Here is a 22,325-nt window from a genome sequence, read left to right on the forward strand (position 1 = left end):
ATGCTAGATGAGGTAATAATGAACGAAATGCTAAACAGATAATAATAAAAGATTTAAAAATGAGTTCTTAAGTAAGACTAAGTTTCTTACCTATGAGTGATGATCATGTAGCTAGTTACCATGCAAATAACTACACTTCACTCTTCTGGTCGTACAACCCAGGATCAGTGGTAAGTGGCCACATATCGCACTATACATTATCTGACACCATTTTTAAACTTGGCAGCCAATGAATGGACTATCTAGAAGGTATTATCAAGTGAATCTATAAAAGAAAAAAAAAAAAATGTGCAGATGGTCAGGGCCTGCAACATGGATCCAGGATTCAGGGGGCTTGAATTCATTGGGCATACTGTTGTTTCTATATTTCTAGATCCTTCCTCACTCCATTCTCAAGTGGGAAAAAAGGTCACAATGATGATGACAACAAATCATAATCCAATACTGGATGTATAAAAATGAATCAGAAACGTGACTTTCAAAACTTTAAAACTTTATTTACATATTTTAATATACATTTCAAGGGGAGGATAATGATACACAAGTTTTAAAATAATGGAATAGAAATCATTACCAAAGTAAACTACTATGAAAATACACTTTTAATAACAAAATATATGACCTCTAAGGAAATTTCAACATGAGCAAATTAAAGTACAAACTACAACCCTGCCCAGTTATTTGCACCACTAAGCCCACAACTCATGTCATATGAGTTATTCACACCATAAAGTCAGTTATTTGCATGATACCCCCTTGCTGCTACAACAGTACTAAATCACTGTTATTGCACTGATTTTTTTTTTTGTTCGACTAGCAATGTTGTCAAGTCTGAAAAAAATATATACCATATACATTTCCTGGAAAGTTACTTAGTCTGTAAGCTGCTAATATGTAAATTCTGAAGTCAGTATAACAATTGGTGACTCAAACATTACAGTTATCCACAGGCAACCAATAACCATAAACAACTGCTACTGCAAAAACACCTTACACACTACCATTTACTAACACGACTTTGCACACAAAAGGCTACTTCTAGCAATGATAGCAAGTGACAATTCACCATGAGATCTCAGTGACACTGCAATTAATAAAATAATCATGTCAAGTATATAAAGATGGCACATCATTCCAAAACACTAGCTGTAACAAAAAAAAAAAAAGTGCCACAGTTGCAAAGTACATATATATTTTCATGAGGTGAAAAACATTTCACAGATTACAATACACCTTCTCCACACTTATCAAATTCCAAATACACAAAAGACAAGCTTAGGTAATCTCCAAAATATTTCTCACAATATGAAAACACATAAAATTATTTACACACAATTACTGACAGTATCACAGTCTCATATATTTTGCAGTTAAAACAAACCATCTTCCACCTGATGGATGGATGGAAAACAAAATATATATAATTATCAGAACCCAGCAATTAGCTACAGAAGAACCAACTCATTCTGAAAACTAAGTATGAATTAACACTGCATTATTCGCTGACACCACACAACATATGGGCCCTAAAACTATTTAAAGTACACCTAATCACTTGGTGTTATCAGGACCACAGGTCAGTCTTCTACCCTACACGTCGTGGGCCACAGCAGCCTATCCTGAAGCACCTACATCTTAAAGAGGGTTTTATGGAACTGGGTGTCATAATTTTTACTGTCCAATGACTAATAAACTGATGATGCAGGCACTAACAAAACAATGTGTGGTATCATTCACACCCTAAAACCTCACAAACTTCTGCAAGAGAAAACAACATAACTACACTAAACACACACAGTAAGTCAAGTAGTTCAGAGTGTCTAAATGAAAACTACAGACAAAAGTAAACAGGGAGGATAACATTCTGAAACCACGTTACCTGTATAATCATAGCATAAAAGGAACACATTTTCAAACAAAATCACTCCAACAGATCTGGAGTTTCTTAGATGGAAAAACATACACCCATGTGAATACACAAAAACTCATGAAAATAAACACACATACCCGCATCTCCCCCATCTAAACCCAGCATACATTAACTCCTTCAAACTTATGACATACTGTACTGTTTCATATTCTATTTTCACTACCAGCAGATTATTTTCTTTTGTTTTGGAGAAACGACTGGTGGGGATGGGATTAGAAATGGACTTCATTAAACTTATTCTGCAATGAAAAATTTCCCATAAATTGATTATTTGTCTGGAGGTAACAAGAATAAAATGAGAAATACTGTACATCATCAGAGTGAAGGTGTTAACACCTCAGGATCATGACAAGTACAACCCCTGTAAATACCGGCCACTCACAAAGCACATCTGACACAATGCTAAAAAACTTACAAGTTAGCTGGCTTCATTGGTCAACAAAATATAATAAAAAAGCTGATATGCTGCAAAGTAACAGTAAGGTGACTTCAAAGAAACTTGACACCTGCAGTGTAACAATATGTAGACTATCAAAAGCTAATATAAGCAAAGTAACAATAAGAAGGCTTTAAAAAGGTGATATGCTGCACAGTTTTATGAAGACTTATACCACAATAAAAAATTTATATGTGATCTACAAAAAACAAAGCCCATTACAGTTCTCGCACAACTAAAATATTACCAATAGTACTAACTAAACTGTTGCTTTTGCATTCAACTGGCTAATTATTTCCTGTATGATATAAAAAGAAATGGCAAGTAAGTATTTATCACCATCATTCAAAGCAAAGCATTTGTACAGTACTGTATATCTACTGTGTATCTCGACATCAGCAACAAGCAAAATCTTTAACGACAAACATTTGGAGAGTGAAAGTGGACGGCATTCATAGTGTGGCTTCAGTACAGAGGTTAAAATAAGAACAAAACATTGGAAGAGAGACAAACATCACATTCTTCCAACAAGAAATAACAATCAAAAGCATACTGTTCTGGGAAATAAGAATAATAATGTAATAAATGAATACATACAAATAAAAGTATTGCATCCAAAGATGTGGTAGCCTGTATAAATAGTAAATATGTTTTAAAAGGTATATGGCAATCATAATATCTGTACAATACATTATGACACATTCATTCCTCTCCTGGTGGTTCAACATACAAACTTGACACAAACAAATCTGCAGCTGATCCACTGTGATACGTGAAAATGTTGGGTGTGAGAGAGTGAGTGACAGGTTTAGTACTTGATTTTCTCTCTTTCTTTCTCTCTCTTTCTCTGACATTTCGGGCTATACAGAACCTATAAAGAGATGGGTTCTGTTGTCCGAAACGTCCGTGAAAATAAAGAATTCAAACTTTGATCTGTCTCTCTTCCACCCAACACTGCCACATACACATCTCTGATTTAACATTACACTGAAAGCAGCAGCAGATTTTCTGCGGACTGCATATGGTTGTACGCAGACATCTGATCTGATATACGGTATGTAAACCACTTGTATCCGTTTAAAAGCCACAAAAGAAACTTACAGTAGTTGAACAATTTAGCTTTTCATCCTAAGAATTTATTTTCACTGTTGTAAAAAGCTTCATGTCTTAAATTCAGTGAATCACAAGACCTGGTACACCACAACATCACCAGGCTGCACATTAGAGGCTAAATAAATTATTTAAGCAATTATATACGTTATTCAAAGCAATTCCTTACTTCTCCTCATGCTGTTGCACCTTATGTGTAACTTGGCTAACTTTATCAGCAATCAGCCTGACTTGGCATTATGACGAGGGAAGAGCTGTTATTCAATATACATTTCTGTTAGTTTCCCTGTGATGCAAAAAACAGAATGGCTAGACTTTGCATCCTGTTAATTGAGCTACTTATTCTGGCACAGTGATGAACACTTCAGTGGCATTAAAAAAATCTGCATTATACCTTTTTGGAGAGGACTTTAGCAATGCTCTTCTTGACAGAGGGCATGAGCTTGATGTGATCTTCCACACACTGCATCGCACAACCCTCAAATTCTGCCTTGTACACCGCAACCTGGCAGAAAACAAAAGATCAAAGATAAATATAATAGGTCTTGATACCACAGTCCAAACATAAGAATTATACTCACAAATGAAATGTCTATTGACCAAAGCCAACACATACCAGCATGTTGGAGCCTTTATAAACGATACAGTACAAATGATAGCAAACAACATTTCTGTATGTAAGCATAATTCTTCTATATACTGTATATAATTTTGACACGAATGCCAGCTTCTTGCTAACTTGCATCTGTATACTGAACATTCTAATGTTGTATATGTGAAGATAAATCTCAAAGTACTGTAGGCTATCAAAGTAAGTTCAGAACCTCACATTCTCTCTCAACAAACAACCATAATTAATCAAAGCATGAATACTGGAAAATAAGTTTTGTCCTCCTGGAAAAAAAAAAAAAAAAGGGAAGGGGGAGGATGAGAAAAACTTCCTAATGGTTTCACTATCTCTAAACACCTTAAAAAATACAATCCTTCACTGTACAGTGGAGCATTCTTTATCTACAAAGATCAGATGAAAAAGTGAAGCCAGGATTTCTGTTGCTGTTGTTGCTACCTCAAACTATCATGAACCATGTGAAATACAGATAAAAGCAGTTCTCATACTACGTCTAGGATGGTTCCAAAAACTTTTTCAACATAATCTGGTACTACTGATTAGGGTGACAGTACAAGTACTGTAGTTGTAACCCTGTCTTCATCTGAAATTTGAACCCAGTAGACTGTAGACTGAAACTGCCCCCCTCCAGCAGTTCATCATCCTTTCATGGGTTAGGGAGGGAGGTGAGGGGCATTTGAATAACCAGGACCCAGAGCCACCCAGCTGTCAGTGTCACTACATGAAGGCACACCTCTCCTGCACCTTTATTGTGGTAAACTGGTAAATTAACTGTATAGGTTACACTGGAACATTAATGAGCAATCTTTCTGTAATCTACTGGTATTTACCAGCAGAAAATACCATCAAAATGGCAACTTTTAAAGGGAACTTACTGTGTTCATGCATCTCTGGCCATTACGTCTCTTCTAGTGTAAGAGAACATTACAATATAAGCAGAGTGAATTAGGCATAAATTATGTTTGAATTTCTTTTACCCCCAACAGCTTCCAGTGACTGTTGGGAGGTAGTAAGCTGATTTTGGCACTTGGTTTAATTTTCAGTCCAAAGAAATCATCAGCTGTACCATGGCCACCTCAATGTGGGGATTCCTTAACAAGAGGCATGGCATCATTTTTAAAGATTAGAATTATGCATAACTATCTTGAAAGATATATCTTGGAGACTGCATTCATATACAGTATTAGAAACACTGGGATGGTTTAGTAATGTGGAGAGAATGGAGAATGAATGATTGAACTGGAGAGTGTGAGTGAGGAGGAGGGGAAGTCTAAGGATGAGGTGGCAGGATGAGGTGGAGGGGTATATGAATGAGAATGGTGTGAGTTGTAGGTAGGACAGCCTGATGGCCGAGGACAGGGTGACACTGAGGCAATTTTTTTGTGGCCACTCCCTCTGGAATTAGACATCTGGCATTAGGCAATATAGATAAGTACTGTAGGTGATCCACCACATCATTCAAATCTTGGTAAGAGGGAAAGCCTTATGACGTACCTGTACTGTAACTGTATACAGGGTAGTCCATACACTGCACTCCTCAATTTTGTGTTATGGGAATGCGTCAGTCTGCTGGTGTGAAGAGTGCAGATATTTTGGCTGCTTCTCGAAATTATAAATCAGCCTTGCAATCAGCGAACGTAAGACATGAAAAGGGTTATGAGATGCAGAAAATGATGGAGGGTAGACACAGGTAATGCAGACTGAGCCAATACCACAACACGTGAGAAATCAGAGCATGATGCAGGGTAGTCCATAAATTACACATCACTAGAAACACACCCACTGACATCTTATGTGCTACAGAGGTGGTTCAGTCTGCTGGTGTGTGTGTGTGTGTGTGTGTGTGTGTCTGTCTGTCTGTCTGTCTTTTTGTGAGTGAGTGTGTGTGTGTGTGTGTGTGTGTGTGTGTGTGTGTGTGTGTGTGTGTGTGTGTGTGTGTGTGTGTGTGTGTGTGTGTGTGTGTGTGTGTGTGTGTGTGTGTGTGTGTGTGTGTGTCTGTCTGTCTGTCTGTCTGTCTGTCTGTCTGTGAGTGAGTGAGTGTGTGTGTGTGTGTGTGTGTGTGTGTGTGTGTGTGTGTGTGTGTGTGTGTGTGTGAGTAGGACATGAATAAATGGTGCCGGATAGGCAAGTGATGACACTGGCTGAGACTGTCCCCGCAACACACAAGATAATGCATGACAGAGTGGAAGAGATGCTATGCATGGTCCATGTTGTATAAATGAAGAGTGAGCATTGAAACTGGTGTAATGATCCATCCGTCCAATTGATTATTGTTGTAACCATATTTCATGTCTCTTCTATAAGGCTCCTGTTGCCCTGAGAAAATAAGTACTTTTTAAAGATGCATTTATGAGAGAACGTTGGGTCTGGTTAGTACTTGGATGGGTGACCGCCTGGGAACACCAGATGCTGTTGGCATAACGTTCTCCCTACGTGTCAAGTGGGGTTGGTGGAGGATTAGTGCCCCTCCCTGTAAAACAATTAACTCTAAGCCCTTGGCCACCCCGTTTGGGATACATGGCGTCCGGCAATGAATGAATGAATGAATCTTGTAGTAGGTGATAGTGATGGGCACCTTCCCGTGGTGGCCCTGATACAGCTGGACATCTCTGCTGTTCAGTTATACACATATTCCTCAACTCCTTCCCTACTCTGCAAGGAGGATGGTGGACTGCAGAGGGCAACTTCAGCTAGCAGTTCACCAGGTTCACATTCATAAGAAGATGGGGCTGAAATAACAACAAAGTAACAGTAACACAAATTTCTATACAGTTTACAGTAAGGCAAATATTTTTTTAAGCATTTACTGTTTTACTGATAAAGAAAATATAAGGTAGACCCTCAATTTTTGTGAGCCTGAATTGCGTTAAACATGTTTTGGGCAAAAAGATAAACCCTGGCTGGGCCCAGGGGAAAAAAAATAAATAAATAAATAAAATAAAAAGCTTATGGGGGGAAAATCCCAGAAGTCAGCCCCTGTCCACTACCATCCCCCCAAAGTTCCACTGTCAGATCATGTAGATGCACACTGACTCCAAGGAAAATAAACAAAACATTGTCCTTTTGTAGGATTTTGGTCATAATTTTTTCTCCCTACGTGTCAAGTGGGGTTGGTGGAGGATTAGTGCCCCTCCCTGTAAAACAATTAACTCTAAGCCCTTGGCCACCCCATTTGGGATACATGGCGTCTGGCAATGAATGAATGAAAAAATGGTCATAATTTAACACAGATAAATTTATGCCACATGAAATGGTTTTACATTCAATCCACTATCCCCCACCACCACCACACTAATGCTCGCCACCTGCCTCTAATCTCTCACCTCATCACCACTACTCAGTATGTACTTTTTCTTCTTTCAACTAAGTTTTTCAATAAAATATGGCTAAAATTACATGACATGAAACGGTCTGTTTACACTTGATCAGCTGGTCCCACACACACATTGCTTGTCGGCTGCCTCTCACCTCTCTCATCCCATTGCTGCCACTCACTATGTACTTTTTCATCTGTCAACTATATTTCTCAATACTTTCTGCTATCAAAATATTTTTTCAACAACCTCTAGGTAGACAGGTCATCATCTGAAGATACCGTCTTCCCCAACACTCAAACATCACTCCATCTGTTGTCGTGGTAAGTGATTGCCACTTTTTTTTATTTCCAATGTCCAACGATGTTCCTAGAAGTGGTTTGTCTACTAGCTACAATAAATGTCATATGATTGGGAGGAGGTAAAAATTTTTCAAGATGGCCACAGGGAGGAATTTGGGAAATTTTAGGATTTCACCATACAAAATTATATAGCCATATAACATGGGCTTCCATGGTACAATTTGCGCATTTTTGAGAAGCAAAGTGAAATTCATGGATGCACTAGCCAAGCAAATTGAGGGTCTACAGTATAGTCAGTTCACCTCATTACATTTTTTTCAGGGTTTATTTGTTTATTTATTAATGTTTAAATATGTACATATTAAAAGAGGCCAAATCTTTCATTCAAGTTTTATGAAGAACAAGCATATTTTTGGAAAATGAATTTCCATATACCAGAAGCTCCACTGTACAAAAGGCAACTTTTGTTAGTGTGCTGACAAGCCTAGGCCCACAATCTCACATTTGTGCTGTAGGTACAATATTAAACCACATCTATATCCCAGAAAATTATGAAGCAGATTACTGACTCAGTGTCAGGATAACTAATATGATTTTACATACTGCCACACCAGGATCACTCCAAGCTACCAATTTTCAATCTACCAAATAAAGCAGTATATACAAAAGTGACAATGTACAGTATACAAACACCAAAAAACATCAACACCCAGCATTAAGGGCAGCTTCTACACACCCAACTTTTTTTTTTTTTTTTTTTAATCCACATAAAATATGCACATTCTTATCTATTACACATCATATGATGTAAAGACCCAAGAAACTTTATAAAATGGTTGTCAAAAACTGTTGTGGAAATGGATTTCATACTGTAATACTGAGTAAGTAAATAAACAAATGAAGAATACAGTCTGCTTTTAGGATGATTTGTAAATAAAGTGCTACACAACATATTTCACAGTCACAGGTGGGGTTGCCCTCCACCCATAAGGCTGGCATATACAAGCTTTAACAGAAAAGAAGATATGATGTGTTTGGACCAAGAAGCAAGATGAAAGTGACGAATGTGATTACGATGAATGATAGAATAATAGTTCTGAAACTTTTGGCTTGCAAGAATATGCCATCAATGACATGTGTATTGTCTCACAGATGAACTAGATGATAAGGCTATCTTATGGGATGACTCAATGCACGGTGCTGGTGATATGGGTGTTAGCAAGACTGTAGTACTGGGCAATGATTCGAAAGAATATGTGAGGGCACAGGCTTGAGGACACAAAGGGATACATAGCTGGTGGGGCTATGAAGCTTGGAATGTAGAAGGGAAGAGGATCCAGCAAACCCTCATTTTAAGATGAGGATTTTTTTATTTCTATCTTTCTTCTGCCACATCCCCTTTTTTCAATAATGGCATTGCCCCTGGGTAGAGGACTTTCATTTTGGAGCGTGTAGCACTTTATGACCAGATGCCCTTCCTGATGTCTACCAATGACCCTTGGATTAACTCAAACCTCCAACCCTTCAGCCAAAGCACCCTAACCCACTGAGCCACAGCTGCTACCATGCATTTGAAAAAAAAAAACATCACATAACAATTTATCAGAATCAATTATATCATGGGTTCAAAAGGGAAATGTTTCTGGCAAAGTTACTCTCCCAATAAAGCCTAAAAACAAGTTTTCAACTCACTTATACCATACACAACTGAAACCTGTTCACCCTCAATTAACCCAGTACTGCCCTATCAGGAGTGTAGGGAGTTAATCTGTCACAACAAAATAACAGATGATTAAACCTCAATAGGTTTCACATCAGAGACTTAAAACTCTCAGTCCTTACACATGTCTTCTAAACAGGGGTACAGTACTTTAAATAAGATACAGCATCCAAGAATATGATGGGACTGAAAATAACACTGGATAGACTAATCACTCCACTCTCGTTTATGATGCTGCTCCCATTCCAGTCAAAGGTAAGTATGTTCCCCCTCATGATATGCAGTTCTCATCCCATCACAGGTCAGCCCATTCCCCTTTGTGATGTGCAGTTTCCATTCCCGTCAGAGGTCAGCTCGCTTTAGCTTAATGTATATGAAGCTCCACTCTGATACTGTTAATTCTCTATGTGGAATGAACACAATCCTCTGGCTCAACTATGGTGGACATTGTAAGACAAATATAAATGCATGTTAACACATTTTAAGACTACTTCAGAAACTAATCTATATACTCATTTATACATACACCTCATTACTGCACCATGTAGTAAATTTCTCCAACTATGCACAAATAAATATATAAATAAATACATTCATTCACTCATCATCTAATCCAGTGTTGCCCCATGAGGAGCGTAGACACAAATAAGTATGTAGGTAATTCAGATATGAAACTTACTGAAACATTTAAATGATGCCTTTCAGAACTCCTGCACATGAGGATGAGACAACAAATTACAGGAGAAAACCAAAGACCTTGCTAACTCCAATAATATTAAACAATAAATTAAATACAAGTAAAATACTGTACAGTACATAAAAGCATACACATACAACTAGGCAAACACTGAAGAATAACATACAACATAAACTAAATTTACCAAACACATACATTTAACAGTGCACAAGCAAACCTCCAAGACCCATACTACAGAAGTGCCACTACATATAAGCTGGCAAACAGTCTACAAGACTATCTACTGTACAGTAGGTCCATGATTTTACCCTTTCAATGGTAGAGGGCTTTTACATGAATAAAACTGTCTGGCAGTAAGCACAGTTTAAAGTATGAAATTCCTTAAACTGACATTTGTTCATTCCACTAGCATCTCTTTTGAGTTTATATATTATCCAAATTTATTACAAACATCAATCAATTAAAGGCTATTAAATTAAATTAAAGCTCAATTAATTACATGATCTTTTCTGTCAAGAAATGAAACACTAGGTCTCATATGAAATGTGGTAACCAAATCAAATCAAGGATCTACTATATCAAGAAATGAATTAAGTGAATTAGCCAATCAAAAACTAGAATCAGCATTGGACCTAAAGCAGCAAACACAGACTCACAAACGTAACACATGGCTAATACATCTACAAAGCAGCAGCAGGAACTGTACTACCAATTGACTACATCATGCTCTTCCTATGCAGCATGGCACAAGCAAGAAAGGCCACTGGCTGACAAACAAAACAACGTCTCGTACTCCGTCCTTCCCAAGTGCTGCCTGACGCAAGACACTGCCGGCCGTGTTGGCAAAGGAAAGTGAGCTGTTGCGTTGAGGCTCCTGGCAGAGACACAGTGAGGAGACTTAAGACATTACTCCTTTGAATTTGTACATACATCATCTTCACTTCCACTTTAAGTTTAACATTTCATGTGAAGGCCATGGAGTCCTTTTCTAAATTACAAATAAAAATGCTAATTCAGATCCTCAATTTAAAGATACCCTTATCAAAGTCCTCAGTTTATCTATATCCATGCCTTAAGCTGTTCTACCCATCAAGGATCCACTATGTGTAGACTTCAAGTATTATCCTTCACCTTTAATACTGTATTTCACTCAAGCTCATGATCCTTTCAATGCCAGAAGTGCCTTAACAGAAATATAAGGAACGTTAAGTACTGAACATTGTTTAATGCAACAAATGTGGGAATATTTAATGGTTACTGGTCTCTCTAATCAACTCTGCCAGTTCTTAGGAGAATGAATTAACATCTATTAATTATGATAAAGCCATAACAACTTCAGACTAATAACATGGCTGTTCAGTCCTTAAAGAGGTCATAAAGTGACAATTTTCATGCATTCTCATATGAGACAATCTCACATTAGATTCTATAACTGAACTTATCATTTCCTCTAACGACATGAAAGTTAACATAATGTCTACTGTCAACATATTTTCTCCTACATGTAGTTATAGTTTTGTCCATGACCAAGTCTGAGAAAATCCTACAACTTTGCTACTTCTAAATAATAACAACAACCCACCAAAAAACAGTCTACAACCCCACCCACACAAGAGGGAAGTCACAATAAACCACCTTTTCACTCTGTTCCCATATATTTTTCCTATTCTGAACAACTCTTCTTCCTCATTCTTCTCTCCCCACTAGATGGCTTTCATTTCGTCACTTTCAAAGATTTTCTCTGGCATCCTATCTTTTGGCATGTTATGTCTACGGCATCTCATTACATAGCATTTATCTTTATCCAGTTGACAGTACTACAGCTAACATTTCCTGCTCTTATTCAGTTTCAAAGATCTCATAACACTCTGTTGCTTCATAGTCAGGGACCACACCTCCAAAAGTTTGTTTATTTTGAAATGGATGATGCTTTGCTCAACACAAACTGAGCTTTTTTTCACGGAGACTGAGGTCTCCAGTGAAATAATCAGGTAGACTGCCTGATCATTCCTCTTGCAAAATATAATTTGGTGAAATCTACAACCAAACACATCATTTGGCAGGTTTAGCTATGCAAACCTAACCACCAGACACAATGCCATTCAGTATCATCGGGATGTATGTGTTACATGCAATGGAATGTCCCGTTAAACGAGTAATCAGTAACCAGCATTGTCATCTCGGTATTTTCAAAAATAAGGTTTACTTTCAAACTTTATAATGTGGCTTGCAGCTTTCAAAAACATCATCACAATCCTTACTCCTACCTCAAGATGAAGTAAACACGGATCCAGAAACAAGGGAACAGAAAGCATGAAAGTGGGATAACCATCACCAGCATGTCGAGTGAAATGGACCACACAATCATTCACAAGTCATTCAAGCCTTCAGGATCCTGGCCCCACCTCATAAGCATAACCATCTGTACATTTTCTCTCTTTCTCTCTTTATCAATGCGTTTTAAATTAACTTGTTTGCACCGCCAGTCTGTTGACTGGCAAGTTAGAACAGAAAAGCTCTACAAAACTCTTATCATGTGCAGCACAATAAATACTTCATTAAACCATTCTGATGTGGAACTACTAAATGGATGAAAAACATGCAGATGGTTTCATGTAGACTGAGGGTGGGGAAAAAAAAATCAAAGTGAGACTAGCAGAGTAAACCACATGTTTTATGGAAGAAGAGAGCTGAACATCATAATGGTGAGAGAGTAGATGACGAGTAACAGAGTAGATGATGAGTGACAGAGCAGATAATAAGTGACAGCAGATGATGAGTGACAAAGTGAGATGTCTACGATGACGAAGTGTCTGGAGGTGATTCTACCACAGCCAACCCCTTTCAGGAGTCTCCCACAAGGAGGCAAGACAATGGACAGGGTGATGGTGATGACATTTCTCTACTGCTGTAGTCTTTTACTTAGCTAGGCTTTATTATTTCTTTTCATTACACACTGCTACTGAGTAATGTGACGATAATAAATGATAGAAATATATATTACAACCTCTCTTGGACTAGCCACTGCTAGTTATTTAGACCAAAACAGGCACTCAATTTTCGGTAAGTGAAGTTGTCAATTTTCTGTAAGTGAAGTTGTCAGGAACTTACCATAGTTTTTGAGATACATGATCAGCAAAATACAGTACAGCCAATAACTAAAACATTACTGGCATACAGGACAGCAAAATCTACCAGTACTGAACGGTATCTACATTCATGCATTACATAATAATCAACTCAATAATGAAAAGAAAGAAAGATCAAACATTTCATGTATATATGTACCTTTATAGTTACGCAAGAGATAGGACATAAGAGTGAAAAATCTGAAAGGTAAGGTAAATAAAATATAGAATATGAGATGAGGACTTCATATACAGTACATACTGTTATCTCTCAATTATCCAGATGGTCATTACCCAGACAATCCATTACCTGGACGCTGTAATCTGGCTGTTCCAATTATTCGTACATTTTTTTCATGATATCCGGACAAAATGCTTGCATCTGTGAGGAAATTATGGTCACGCGAACTTTTTTGCCCACCCAGGTGGGAACAGCCCATTGGCACCACCGTATCTGGCTGGGAAGCTTACCCAGTTGTGATTGCTTGTCTGTGGTTGACAGGTCTGCTTGACCATGGTAATTGCTTGGCTGTAATTTATAGGTTTGCCTGACCAGACAGAGCAGTTTTAAACAACAGGAACAAGTGCTGTACGATGTACTATAGTGGCCTTTTACACTGGCTTTCAAAGACAGGTTATGTATGAAGGGGGCCCAGGGAGAAGTCCATTGTCCAGACAAAGCCATTACCCACACATGCCTTTGGTTCTACTACATCAGATAATCAAGGAATTACTGTATATTTAAAAAAAAAAAAAAAAAAAAAAAAAAAAAAAAAATCCGTAGAGATGTTGCTCTGATCAGGAATCATTTAACACATACCATTTTTTTAACAAAATGGGAAAACATAACTGCTGCAATAAAATTTTGTGACCATCAGTTTCAAGACAGTGAGGGGGAAGGAGTAAGGGGGTGAGGGAAACTGAGGATGAAGAGGAAGGATTAGTGGAGTGATGTAAGAATGACTGGTAGTGAGGATGGAGAGAAGACTGGTTGATGGCAGAAGAAAGGCCTCTGTTAACTGGAAACACCTGGGACTTTATATTTTACAACCCACTTAAATAATGCATTAATGAGAAGCAATTTTATGGAGATAAAAACCAATACAGTACTGGGCAAAAGAGATGTGCATAAACAGTGAGGAAAAGATACACAGTTAGTCTTCTTCTTATAAACTGTATGTGTTAAGTTTGCCAAGACACCACGTAAAATGTATTGCTTACATAAAATGCATCTTAGAAAAAAAATGCAAAAAATTATGCAAACACACTATGATATTCCAACAACTCTCCCCCCCCCCTTTAGTATGCTTAAGCTATAAAAGTAAATAAATAAAATAAAAAAGCTGAAGCTGAAGAAACTTTAGAGAAACAAAAGGAAACGTCTGGAGATACATGGACTTCTATACAATCTTTTGGGCTCATGCAAAGTCGAGTTTTGCATAAAAATATTGAAACTATGTAAAAAGAAGACTAGGCTACCTGTAAAATACTGGCCAAACTACTCATGCCTTTATGTTGCATTTCGTAAGTCCATAACAATGTCATATGTCCATGACAATGAGACCACCACTCACAAAGAATTAGAGAGTTAAGAGCTGAGGAATGTAAGGGATTAGGCAGAAGCTGATGGTGGCAGCTGTGGAACATTCCAGATATGAGTAATGTATGCTTCAGAGAAGTGATATTCAAACCTTGCCTCTGGTGGAGTTCAGCATAACACACACAAACACATACCTGAGCCTCAGAGGTATCAACAGTGACATGGTTCCTGACCTTGTCTTGGCATACCATAACGCATCGTTGCAACCGCTCCTGCAATTACCATCATGGATTAAAAATTGTACCACTAATACATTACAGCAAATAATCCGGTACAGTACTCTCTATTTCAGTCACAACTAGGCTGACATTATGTATGTATGAGTGCATAGTAGTGACAAGCATGCATTTGCCTTCGTAAGTGGCAGGTATCTCTACTAGGCAGGTTAAAGCAATGTTCTGATTCTGAGGGTCAAGTAATTTCAATGGCCAATAGACACCACCTTATCACTGGACATGTGACCCATGTTTTACACACATGTAAACATGAAGAGAACTTGATGAAGGGTAGGCTGAAAAGTGCTTTTTGAAACATAATATGACCAAGATGCAATACTGGGAGTAAGTAGTATTTCTTGCTGTGGTGGTGGTGGTGGTCCCTTACTCATGTGGACATAAATTCATTAGACTGATGAAAGCCACCCATTTCAGATACCCTTGACTGAAGTTAAGTCAAAGAACTCTGCTGTGAGAAAATTGTGCATAAATCTAGCATGTTGTAGCTTAAGGGGCTACACTACATGAGAGCATGATGGACTGTTGGTGAGCTGCATTCTGTGTGAATGCTGACGCTAAGATGAATGATTGTGACACTGTACCTTGGACAGATTAACTCTCTGGCAAGGGGAGTTTTTGTGGGGTGCACATCTGGAAAGTGTTCATAGAGAGATACTGTTTAAGATTCCTGATGGCTATGGTTGCCATGTGGTGTAGTACTGGGTAGTGCAGAGGGTACATTTGTTAAGGTATTCTGTATTGAGTAAAGAAGTTGTTAGAAGGATGAGATAGATCTTCTACTTTCTCAGTTATTCTTTCTGTTAGCACAAGTCAGTGCTTACTCACATTTTCATGGCACTGAAATTTAGTTTTGTTCTGATGTTTCTAGCCTGAGAAAAGAATAAGTGTATGTGAGTCCAAGAACTTTCATATGCTTTTCTTCAGTTGCTGGTAAAGGCCTGCTACCTGAGGGTGGGTTTGAGCTTCATGTTTGTCAGGGGTAAAAAGAGCTGTGAAGCTAATGTTAGGCCATCACTGCACTGTACAAGTACAATTACAAATGCAGGAAGGGGGTAGCAAAAAACAGGTCATAAAGTTGTTGCAAACCCATATATTACTGTAATTAGTGGTAAACATACTGAACCAGTAAAGGCTGAGATGTTGAGAAGTTTCCACTCAAGCTTTTACAATGTAACAAAAAATTTTGCCTATGAGTATTTAAATCATTTAAACCCTACACAACACATGAAACACTTCAAGATTATTCTCAAACTACTGTCACATTTCATAATCTCACTCAGCTGGGGGAAGCACTTCAACCTACAGGATTAACATTACTCATTCACAGCTAGAGGTGTTGAAGTCCCAAACTCAAATCCTCCCATGGTTCACCTGGAACTGTGACAGCTCATTCTGGACAAAGCTCTGCGCCTGAGTAAGTGGGGTGGAGCAGTTCTCTATGCAGCGATGGACCTGGTCGACCGAGTTTTCCTCCTTCTCACAACACTTGGCCGCACACAGATGCATATCTCGCTGCAATGGGAATGCATCTGTAATTACTTCCCTACTTGTCCAACAAAAAACAATGATATACAGTACAGGCAGTATAGTGTTCATAAGTTTGCTTGGCCAGAAGCTCTCTCATAATTGGGGGCGCGGTAGCACAGTGGTAGCGCGCCGGACTTGTAATCGGGGGATTGCGAGTTCGAGCCTCGCCCGGGCTGCCGTGCCGGGAGTGGTAGCTCGCTCCTGTAACCCTAGCGGGGCTATATAGTCCAATACAGGGCTTAGCTCGGGGGAACTCCATTTCTCCCATTTTCTCATAAAGCAACTGGTAAGTTGTAACCTATATTTCTGGTCTCAACTCCCACTAAGACTTAAAATATCAGTGCTGTTTTCGAAGCAGCTATTGTTGTTGTAGCTTCAGGCTCACCTGGACATAAAATCAATGGACTGATATGGATCTCAAGACCAAAAAGTTGCACTAATTTATCTGCAGCCACATCTGTAGCTCAAGCAATGTTAGTGCTGTGCAAGTGAAGATTTCTTTATTTACTTGGATATTTATTCAATTTTTGCATTCACTTTCCCTACGTGTACCTTTACATCAGCTAAATAGGTGCTTCACATGCTGTACAAACGTGCAGTCTACAGAAATTTAATTCCTATAAACATACAGTGACTAAACATCCAGAGTGAATATAACATAAGTATACAACATACACAAAAGCAAGATAAAATAAAATTTCTAATCACCTGAATTTCCCTAAGAATTCTCATGCGACTGTAAGGAGTCACATGGTACACTTTTGTTTTTTTCCCCCTGTGCTGTCAGAAGCTGCCAGGACTGGTGTGGTCTGTCTATTTTTATGTGGCTCCACTCTGCCAAGCCACATTTTGTTATATACTGGTGTCAGTCTTCCTGTTTGACTCACTAACCTATCAAAAACAGATCAGCTACAATATTTACTGCAGTTATATGAAGCATCTTACTATTACCAGGAGGCAACATGTTTTCCATGTACTGTACAGTGAGCCACAAATGGCTATAAATGGCCAGGTATTTACTTAAGTATTCAAGCTACTTTTCTTTTCAGGAGAGCACACTTCATGGGCAATGGCCCTCCTAAGGATTTAATTCTGGTTACTACTGGATCATTTTATCCAGAAGAGGAAAGTTCGTGGGTACATGGCTAATGAATCATAAACAATGACCTATTCAGCCATGACTACTAAATGTGATCACTGAATGTAGTGTCCCTTAAACCGTTAACTGCTCTATACAGCCTGGGCTGTTCCGAGTGCGACTGCTCAATACAGCCCTGGCTGCGCAGGTGAATTTCGAATATAGTGCCATGGTGACCAAGGCCGACCCATGCAAGCATGTTTCAGCCTTCAAAACCGAAACCGAAACCGAAAACCATACATTCCAATAGGGAATCAGACACTTTGATGTTCATCCATGGCTTTACCAAGGTAAATATTGAGCTAATATTTCGTTACTATATACTTTGGCATGTGTTCTCTCAATTCCTAAGACAAAAGTTGGCCTTTGGGAAATTTCATTTTTGCCCCTATGTCTGCGCACCACAGACACCTCCAAAAAACCGCCATGCGCAGTTAACGGGTTAAACAATACCATACTACTGACGGCACAACTTCATGGTCTACTAATCCACTTGGATGAACATCCCACGAACCTTCTGAAGAACTGGCCAAGCAATGACTGCCTGCCAGATGTTGATGCCTCTAACAATGTTTTATCAGCAGCCTATTTAACAAGATTATGTTCAAATTATTACAACAGTGATACTAAATGATGCAAGTACAGTACAGTACTACACTGCATAATGTACAAATATACAGGGCTCACCATTTGCGTGGGTGCGTGCATGTATGTACGACTTGAAAGCACTCACAGTGCATACCTTGGCCAATGCCAATATAATTAAAGATTTATTGCTGTAATACTGCTTACTTACCAGATGAATACTTTAACAGCCTCACACTGTCAATAATTCTAGTCTTTGTCTGTCCTGTCACACAATCTCCAAAAGCACAAAATTCTGCTGACACCAGTGAAATTTATGACTTATGCCTGCATCTAGATCCATGTTCACCTCAAAATCTAATCATCTCTTCTCTGACCCACTACCCACCTATCCATCCCATGTCACTGAACTCTGGTACAGGCATCAACTTTATATCTTCTGCAAAGACAGACTGATGGGTGAATACATAAGCTCCATCCATTTTCACTGGTAGAGGTAATATATGCCACTGTTGCTTGACTAACCGTCTGGATAATCGCATATGGGATACCAGCAGTAATGCAACATAAAATAACTCAACAATGGCTCAGGTGACATGAAGAATCCCTCTCTGCCATGACATATGGTACATGCAAATATTCAAATTAGAATGGTCACATGTCAGACATCCTCAAAGTCTCAAAGGGCCCATTGTGGCCACAAACACTACTTCAAGCCACAAACTCTTTTATTGAGACCAACCAAACCAACTAAGTCTACCAAACTGTATGCCCATCCCTGCCAGGAACTGTAGCCAAATGAAGACAGTACAGTAACTGCCACATTCATCTTGTCGATCTACTTAGAGTGTACTTTAGTAGCTATACATTCCCAAATACACTGTACCTACTGCAACTTCTCCCCCCTCCCCCTTTAAACTGATACCTGTTTACGCCCAAGAGTATCATCACCATCCAGACCTCCTTTCCCACCCCAAAGTGGGCTGAGGTAAGCTCTAGAGAGCCAAAAAAAAAACAATAAACAGAATGAGATATTAACCAAATGGTGCCCAGCTGACTGTGTCATACTCCCATTTACTCACCATTCAAGCCCCAGGAATCTTGGTTCCACTTGATAATTACTAGTATCATAAAGCATTCTGCACGTAGCTTCACACTCACCTTCCTGACAAGAGTCAATCCGACAAATGTCGAGTTAAAAGGGGGTGCCAAACCCTGGTAACACACTCCAACGCACAAAATACATCCAGCCACCTCAATCGCTTGCCAGTTCCCTTGCTCCGTTAGCTCCTAGACATCTCTTTCTCACACACTCATTTAACATGTTCATCCACCTTATACTAGGCCTGTCATGCCTCTCCCACCTTTAAATTCGATCAGTTATACCCTTTTCACCACTTTATTCACATCTATTCTCTCAACATGCCCATACCATCCAAGCACACTCCTCAACTCTGGTGTCCATAGATTTCCTTATTCAGCATCTTTCACGTATCACATTATTCCTTATCCTATCCATTGTCCGCACTCCACACACTACTCAATAGTCCCATCTCCACTGCACCTATTCCTGACTTTTCATTTTCATGCCCTACCCATATATTACTGCAGGAAGTAAAACTCCTTCATGAAATACATCTCAAGCTAATGACCACAAAAGAATGATACACTGCCAGCTAAGTGTGTGTGCCATCCTGGCAGTTTCCCACAGCCAAGTCATAAAAAACTGCTTCTGATCCATTACTAGAGTTTTAATTACATACACACAGTACTATACCAGATCAAGAGTAACCTGGTACCCAGTCTTAATGCATCATACTGTACATATAAGCCAAGCTGACTAAGTGCATTTCCCTCTCTTCTTGGGAGGACGATGGAGAAACAATGAGTTGACCAGCCGTACAAGAGGGCCTCAGCACACTGTTGTACTGTAGTTATATTCCGCATTAGATCTGCACTGAAAAAAGGTGTATGTGTGTACAGTCAACTACAGAGGTCCATTTACCTCTCCTGCACCTTGGATTCACAAGCATTTGATTGACACACTGAACTAAAGTGCATATTATCATCTAACTGTGGGTGACAATATCCACCTTTGTCCATTGCATCTCATTTAAACATTTACTGGTATGACTCCAGAGATGAGACAGACTGGAGAGGTGGATGGACTTTAGTTGATGACTGTACCTAATAGGTGCTGCATGCCTGCCACTACTGGAAAGGGATGCAAGCACGGTTCAAAAGGGCTATGGGCCATTAAAATACCGTACTCAACAAAAGAGAAATGCAACACTGCAATAAAGAGTGTGACACTGAACAAAGAGAAAAGGTGGGAGTTGAGACAAACGCCTCAGACTCCACCCTCACACCATGAAGAGCTGTAATTCACAGAGGTAAATAAGAATTTCCTTTTGCCAGTTCTTATGATCTCACATTGCACTAACTCTTACTCTCTTTGAAAATATGAATAAAAATCAATATCAACAGTAGCAAAAATTACATTAAATATTACCAGATGGATGACAAGGCACAGACAACAGTGCAAGCAAGACAGAGGGAGGGATGAAGCTGGGTGGAATAGTTACACCCCGCCAGACCCCACCAACCATTCTAATCACCTAACACTGTAACAACATGGTGGCGTACTTAGACATCATCTAACCACCATGGACTTATACCTGGTATACAGACATCTTCTGACCAACATGACAGCATACAATACCACATTTTGTTTTCACATACATTTCAATGAATACAGGCATTTGTTAATATTCACTTGCAACAACTATTTATGGTGTACAGGTAAAGGTTAGAAGGTGAAACACATAATCTGCTAAAACTATAAAATTTTCATGGCTGTCCAAAATGGCAAATTGACAATTTATTACTTATTTCTGCATCTGAATCCAGATTCACCTCCTTGTTCCACTGCCCACCAACCCATGATGGTAATTTTATTAAAATCCAATAACTTTCTAAGATATCATATACACATAAAGACAGACAGACAGACAGTCACTGGTGAATAAATAACCTCCTCCAACATCAACAGCAAAGTTATGCTTCTAAAATCAGCAGCTACAATGAGAGATAAACTGACTTGTAATGGAAATTCTTGAATTCCAGGGTTGTATGAATGTACAAACTGACCATATTTTTACCTACTTTTCTTTCATCTTGCTCGTTTTGCAAAGCCTTAGGGGCACTTCAGTAGCCAAGGTATACTATTAACTCGGTAAGTACCCAAACATGAGCTTAAAACAGGTGCATATTTTTAAAACTACCAAAAACAATCATATTAAGCCTGTGATATTTCACTAACTAAAGGCTTTTCCCAAAAATGCCCAAGTCTGCCTATTAGCTGTTAAATAAGTTTACCCTAAATTTGCCTATAACAAAAATTAAAAGGCATTCATTCTTGGGAAGCAGACCATCGACTCGACAGGTATTCTGTAGTTTCACATAATACGACAAATTTCACCGACATTCAACAGTACTTCACTTTCACCCTGCAGTTTCCAAATTACTACTATAACCATGCCTAACGAGTCATTTAATTATCAAAACAGGACCAAACACCTTGGTAACCGGTGCTAGTCAAGCCACATTCCTCACAGGGCCTACTTCCACCCATTTTCTCGATTTCTTTATCTCTGACCTGCATTCCACGTAAGTATGTCTTGTCGAGGTCATCCACAAGGCCTGTCATGGCCTCCTGGATGCGAACTTGTGCCTGATCCACCATTATAGTAACTACACGTTGATCCGGCGTGATTCCCACCAGCTGATCACACACTCACAATTAGGAGAACCCGGCACTAGCGCGAGTTGCATGGCGTATTACGCAACGGGATCAATTTTCTCTCATTCCAAAGTAAGCGTAATTTGTAACAGTACTCTGAAGCACTAAAATTTCCACCTGTCTAAACAGAAGATACCACCCGAAAAGTATTTTAGTTCAAGTTTTCATCCCA

General features: G+C 38.9%; 1 protein-coding gene and 1 non-coding gene across 3 annotated transcripts; one reads left to right on the forward strand and one right to left on the reverse strand.

Moving 5' to 3' along the window:
* Positions 1–483: 483 nt before the first annotated feature.
* Positions 484–22,115, reverse strand: LOC145416443 (protein FAM136A-like). 2 transcript variants are annotated; one of them, XM_080285407.1, is made up of 5 exons: positions 22,010–22,115; positions 16,473–16,613; positions 15,000–15,077; positions 10,931–11,011; positions 484–3,981 (listed from the first exon to the last, which is right to left on the reverse strand). In XM_080285407.1, the coding sequence occupies exons 1-5, from the start codon at positions 22,094–22,096 to the stop codon at positions 3,865–3,867; spliced, it is 504 nt and encodes a 167-aa protein (XP_080141533.1). In that variant the 5' UTR covers positions 22,097–22,115; the 3' UTR covers positions 484–3,864. The 2 variants fall into 2 exon arrangements, with proteins under 2 accessions (XP_080141533.1, XP_080141526.1); XM_080285400.1 differs by lacking the exon at positions 10,931–11,011.
* Positions 16,733–16,804, forward strand: TRNAT-UGU (transfer RNA threonine (anticodon UGU)). Its single transcript has one exon. It is a non-coding gene; the product is annotated as a tRNA-Thr (tRNA).
* Positions 22,116–22,325: the final 210 nt, after the last annotated feature.

The sequence above is a fragment of the Coenobita brevimanus genome, chromosome 13, assembly GCF_032717465.1.
Source record: "Coenobita brevimanus isolate Jiangsu-jjx chromosome 13, ASM3271746v2, whole genome shotgun sequence".
In the NCBI taxonomy this organism is placed as follows: domain Eukaryota; kingdom Metazoa; phylum Arthropoda; class Malacostraca; order Decapoda; family Coenobitidae; genus Coenobita; species Coenobita brevimanus.

What these genes read in the sequence shown, in the direction of transcription:
- LOC145416443 (XM_080285407.1), bottom strand. Translation starts at nt 22,096, where the DNA reads ATGGTGGATCAGGCACAAGTTCGCATCCAGGAGGCCATGACAGGCCTT. An exon ending in CATACTTACGTGGAATGCAG is followed by an intron (nt 16,614 to 22,009) that starts GTCAGAGATAAA and finishes TTCCCATTGCAG; the next exon opens with CGAGATATGCATCTGTGTGC. An exon ending in TTGATACCTCTGAGGCTCAG is followed by an intron (nt 11,012 to 14,999) that starts GTATGTGTTTGT and finishes TGTCTCTGCCAG; the next exon opens with GAGCCTCAACGCAACAGCTC.